Source organism: Pundamilia nyererei, unplaced genomic scaffold (genome assembly GCF_000239375.1).
Source record: "Pundamilia nyererei isolate P.nyererei 1_Seehausen unplaced genomic scaffold, PunNye1.0 scaffold00044, whole genome shotgun sequence".
Classification (NCBI taxonomy): domain Eukaryota; kingdom Metazoa; phylum Chordata; class Actinopteri; order Cichliformes; family Cichlidae; genus Pundamilia; species Pundamilia nyererei.
This window is the reverse complement of record NW_005187445.1, coordinates 1,904,442-1,910,324: the sequence shown is the minus strand read 5'-3', so window position 1 is coordinate 1,910,324 and position 5,883 is coordinate 1,904,442. Positions and strand designations below refer to the sequence as shown.

The 5,883-nt window shown below is 36.1% G+C and overlaps 2 protein-coding genes across 4 annotated transcripts in view; both read left to right on the top strand.

The window, feature by feature from the left end:
- LOC102195861 (eukaryotic translation initiation factor 4E type 3-like) overlaps positions 1-376 on the top strand; it is a 2,498-nt gene extending 2,122 nt beyond the window's left edge. Inside the window, exons 6-7 of the mRNA XM_005731713.2 lie at positions 14-169; positions 261-376. Of these exons, the coding sequence (XP_005731770.1) occupies positions 14-169; positions 261-307 (203 nt within the window). The 3' untranslated portion in view covers positions 308-376. The remainder of the gene's footprint in view (positions 1-13; positions 170-260) is intronic.
- Positions 377-3,153: 2,777 nt separating this feature from the next.
- LOC102200381 (forkhead box protein P1-B-like) overlaps positions 3,154-5,883 on the top strand; it is a 10,827-nt gene continuing 8,097 nt past the window's right edge. Inside the window, exon 1 of one of the 3 annotated variants that reach the window (XM_005731822.2) lies at positions 3,154-3,335. The gene's annotated coding sequence lies outside the window, so the exon portion shown is untranslated. The remainder of the gene's footprint in view (positions 3,336-5,883) is intronic. The other 2 variants (XM_013910476.1, XM_013910477.1) reach the window with 2 other exon arrangements.

Genomic DNA, 5,883 nt, shown 5'->3' with positions numbered 1-5,883 from the left:
TTTTTTTTTACAGAGGATGAAGTAGTTGGAGTCAGCGTTAGTATAAGAGACAGAGAAGATGTCGTTCAGGTCTGGAATGGAAATGCTTCTTGTGTTAGCGAGTCAAACATCATAGGAAGGATCAACGAGCTCCTTCCACAAGTACCTTTTAAAGCGGTGTTTTATAAACGTGAGTATTTTCTTCTTTTCTTTGGGTGCGGTATTATCATTTTTAATGACTGAAATCATGAGATGTGATAAGATCTTCTGTTATATTTCAGCCCATGAGGAGCACCATGCTTTCGAAGGAGGTAGATCAAGACATTAGCAACTCTCAAGAACCTTTTTTTGTGTGGGTTTGTTTTGTTTTGTTTTGCTCATGAACGTGTTTTAATTTTCTTTTGGGGGGGGGGAGGGGTTGTGATAATACTGGGGTAAATTTTGGAGCATTCGATTTGCTTCATGTATCATTTTAATTACCTCAATGTAGTTCACGTATAAAGCCTCAAAGTCAAGGAAATTTCACATCTTTTAAGTATTATTGTCATACATGATAAAAAAATATCATTGTTTTAGTCTAAAGTAAAGCCATTTTAGTTTAAATATGTCTACAGGAGTATTTGTATGTTTTAAGTATTTTTTTATTTTATTTATTTTTTTATTTTAATACTGCACAATTTTACAGAATTGTAACCAAAACAGTCATTTGTGTAGATGTATTCTAGCTTACTTTGTGTAGTTTACCAAGAACATAAAAAGCTAGATCTTTGAACTACATCTAATTTTGGGGCAAATTTGAGCAAAGAAAGTATCACAAGCAAACCTTTATATTAACAACACATTACACAGCTTTTCTAGCCAACAATTTTATCTTTTTGTAAATTACAGTAAGAAAATACTGTTGTCTGTTCAGGACAAGATGAATAATTAGTATTCTGTAAGGCGACTATGTGAATATAAATTGCACTTTTTTTTTTCTTGTGTAGAATAAGAAGAATGGGGAAAAGAATATGTTAGTGTTACAATAAAGTGACCTTGGTGCACAAGACACCTTGAGTAGATGCTGAGAAATATATGCAATAATTTCTATTCTGTAGGGAATTTGCCGTGTTGTGGTTGTCATTTTTATTTAAGCCTCTGCTCCATATCAAGCACTTTGTACTGTGTATATAAGACGTCTCATAATCCCTCTGGAGTTAACAGCATATGGAGTTGTGGTAACTGAGACCAAATACAATTTGGTTTTGTGTCACCTATCTAATCAAGTGCAATGTTTTTATGTATTCTCTTAAGTCTGAAGTACAGAAAACTGCCCCCAGAAAAATATGACCAATAAATACACAACACAGAGAAAGCTATCACGAGGGCACAAAGAAGCTGTTGCTGTTTGGAGCCAATTTAAATATTTTTAAGAAGAGATGTTATTGTAGCAGCAATGCCAAAACTACAGGAAAAAAGTTCATTAGTGATAGTTTATTTCTGTTGTACTAAGGTGGTTTTAGTTTCTCGAAAATTCGTTGCCTCTGTGGTGTCATATGAGTAAACCTATGTGCAATTTAAAATCAGCCATGTTTAAGCATTGTCAAAATTCATGTTAAAATGTCTCACAAAAGGCGCCTTTTCAACAGAGCTTTTTTTTTTCTTTTTTTTTTAACTGATACTGCAATACTCATACAATTGACTTGATTTCCACAAAATTACCATTGACACCAACAGAAAGACTGCTGCTGTCATTTATCAATCAAATGTTGACGTATTTGTAATGTGGCTCAGCTTCAGTACTCTGCTAGATGAATATAGCACTTGCCAAAATTGCTTTCTTTAACCCGTAACGTTCCGTTTTTATAGTAACGTTAAGAGCACATACTTTAGGATAAGAGAATAACAATAGCATTTCCTTGCACATGTACAGCTGACTAGTCATTGCAGATCTCAGACCTTGTAACTGATTGTTGATCTTGGAAGGTGCCTTGTGTTCATCAGCAGTTTACATTGTTAAAGTCTTCTGTTTGTATGATTTGTATGATGATGTTTAAAAGAAATAAAAATGTTCAAACTTTCATGTTTTTCTTTCTTTTTATTGATACTTTTCTGCTATAGTTTAATTAAACTGAATATGAAAGAATATACTGAAATTTTAGGTGCTATCATAATAGAAAAACACTGTCGAAAGGAGTCCCAGAAAAGGTCATGTTTTAGAAGTGTCTTCCCTTCTTCTTGCCAAAGATCACTGCCTGAGCATTTAAGGTACTGTAATATATGCAGAGCACTGTCCACTTCCTGCTGTGACAAAACAAATTTCCCACGTGTGGGACTAATAAAGGTTATCTTATCTTAATCCTACACCCTACGGTACAGCGAATGGGGGGGGGGGATGATAAACTACTTCGTTTTTTATTTTTATTTTTTAATTTGTAACGTGGCTGTCGGTTTCTTAAGAAACAAAAATCAAATGTATTTATGGTTTTGATTTCATGCCATCCACAGGTAAAATATCTCCCTCTTGCGGTCACATAGAAGCACGGGTATGCAAATAGAAGGGTCCATTTTCATCTCTTAACTCTAGTTGTCTTTGCTGAAGATTTGGCGTTTTTGTTGCGATTATCATTAAGCCTTGCGGAGTTTTATCACCCGTAAGGTCCATATTAACAGCCCTGCCAAAAGTACTGAGCCAGAATTTTGTATTAATCGACGTTTAGAACGTACTAAAATAATATATGGCGAACCTACCTTCAACAGAGAAAGTGGAAATAGCGCCCTTTTGCACTAGACTGAGTAACCTCAGTGCATGCTAATGGTTAAAAACTACATAAATGAACACATCCTGTCACATATACTACGAAAACAATATGATTATTACTAATCCAGTTTAAAACTATATTTATTTATTTATTTTTAAATATCCTTTAAATTCTGATACAGTAGAAGTTTTTTCTGTTGATTGACACTTGAAGCCACCTATGCAGACTTTATAAAATGAGTGCATACAAGCAAACGTTGATAAGCTTTCTTCTTTTTTTTTGGATAATATTCGAAGAGTGGGTTATTTATTTTTTGTTATTTTATTTTAAATATTCACATTTGTATAAATAGGCCGTGGACCTGTACTTCAGAATGGAGACTATTTCTTCTATGGACAAGAAACTATGATTTTGTTTCCTGATAAAATGCGTCAAAATTTAAGCCGCTCTCAAACAGTCCGCGTGTGAACCTGACGTCACCATTGTTTACTTTTACCTAGGCCACGCCCTCTGTTAGCAACTTGTGGCTAGCTCGGTACCGAGGAAGGCACTGCTCCGAGGGATCTGCTTCAGACACCACCCCGAGTCAAAGACTATCCGCGTGTACATAATTCTGTGAGTAAGCGTTAATTCACCCTAGCGCGTTCACCCATTAAATGAACACAAAATGTAACATTACATGTATTGTTATATTAGCGTGGGGAGCGAAACGAAGAGGAGAGACAGAAACGTTTCTTGCAAGCTAGCGTCAAGACTGCTGTTAGCTTTTGTTGTAGCAGCTACTTTGAAGGAAAATGCTTCCCGCAGTGTTGGCCGTTTTTCTGCCTGTTATTTATTGTTATTCGATAAGGCTAGGTCATGTGTATAGTTAACATGCAGACTTTCTAACCTCCCGTTTTCTCCGGATGCGTGTTTTATATTAGCTTATGGCTCAAGTCCTTAACGGAAATCTCAGATTGCAGTGGTGATGTTAACGGATATCGATTCCGTTCTCATTGATAATTACATTGCTTTAATTAACAAAATAATGTCTGTTTCAGATAACGTTCATTTGTCTTTTTAAGCTGATATTTTAGGTGTTGGGTGGGTGTTGAAATTTTCGGCTGTGCCCTGCGCTCTGGATGTAGTTAGGCGTGACGCTGAGTTAACTTCAGACAATACAACCTCAGCTTGTTAAATGTGGAATGACTATATTATTAAAACAGTCGTATGTCTTGCACAGACCAGCCTATCGCTTTGAATGCTTATACTTAAGATGGGCAGTCGTACCTCGTAGACGAAAGCAAACTGAAACCTAGACTTAGCAACTGGTTCAGCTGGTACATGTAAATTGTAATGGGTTAGATTTAAGCGCCTTGTAATTCATTTTAAGTAACAATACTATGTTAAAATGTACTGTTTGTTTTTGTTGATCTGAAGCTGATGCTAGCAACATTTTCTGGCACAAATGGATAAAAATCCACATTAACCTTTCAGCAAATTGCAATTCATTCGACTGGTCTGAGAGGAAACTAGGTTTCTGCACCACAGCAAGGCTCAATTTTTAGGCTTATAAAATCTACCCCAGGTTTAGCATGAAGATTAAAAGAAAAGTCACTTTAGAAAGTAAGATCCATATGTAAAGGACTACCACCCAGTTCCACCCAGATTCAAATCCACTACAAAATCAAAACTCAGCACTGTCTTTTTCTCTCTCGTTTTTTAAGCACATGCATGTGTCTTTTATAGATTTCTCACAGCAGTCTACTAAATATAATTCTGAGAAAATGGGTATCATATAGCTTTGTCAGTATCACTCTTACATAAGTTAACAGTTAAAGAGTATATTATTCAGCTTTAGTTACTGACTTTTACTGATACGACATAGTAGTTCATCCATGGAATTAGTCAAAATATATTCATGTACAGGATTTATTTCTTTATGAAAAGCCCATTTGCAGTGTTTGCTTACGTAAAAAAAATAGTACTGGTTTTCATTACTAGAAAGTTGCCTTTGAGGCAAGACCAGTAAAAATGAATGCACTTGCTGTTCAGTCCATCTCAAAAATGCTGGCACTACAGCACAGTTGGATGAAATTCTATTTTGTTGCATGCATAACAAAACATGTGAGGAAATCACACTATATTCGGCCTGGATTTTAAAACTAAGAGCAACCCCCAACCTTGTTTAAGAAAAAAAGAAAGAAGCTTTTTACTGGAAGCACTGCCCTCTGTCTACAGAGCTAATCCTGAAAGCAGAAGCAAACTGTGGATGTCTCATCAACAGCTGTCTGTTTTAATCAGTTATGTTTAATGTTATAAATTGTAGGAATTACCTACTTTTTACCAGCAGGTTTTGACTCGTCAGTGAATGACACATCACCACTGTTAGACATAGCTTTCTATTCTACGAACCCCCACGTTTTCAAAGATTTTTTTTTTCTAAGCAAGGTGTTGCTACTATTTTGTTCACAACTTTATCTGAGTGTATGTAATCTTATCAGATTGTCTGTCAGATGTTTCCAAAATGTTGACATTGACATTCAGTCGTGCCTAACTGATTGATTTGATTAACAGATTAAACAGACTTGAATATGTGGCTGTGGGTATTGCTGAAAATAATGGCTTTATCCTTGAAGCTGCGTGGTCTGTTTCATTTCGGGTTTTCTGTGTAGCTTTCCATCTGCTTATAGTTGTTTGCCTACTTTATTTATCTTTGTTTATGCTGCTTGGCTTTTGACTCAAACACTCCCAAGCTGTATACATAAAAGCCTACTTGTGCATTGTACTACCTGCCACAGCCGTTTATGGCACCACCTGGTTAATGGTAAATTGTTCCAGAAGGAAGATATGTTTGCACATAAACACGAACCCAGGGCCCCTGTGTTTACAGTAGCCATGGCAGCACTCAGTTATTCAACAAATAGACCTACCGTCCTTCTCTCTCCCTTGTAGAAGAGCGTGTTTGTATTGCAGGGTAGGGCTGTAACAAAGTACTTTTTGACTTTGGTAGAAGTTGAGTTTCTCTAGCATAGTAATTTTAAAGACTGCTGAATACTGCTTAAGTTATCCTGAAGAATGGGCTTCTTATTATCTTGTGAAATACTAGCTTTGACAAAGGTGTCCAGACAGTTGCATTCACCTTGTCTGCCCTCCTAAATGTATTATAATGGTTCATATCCCC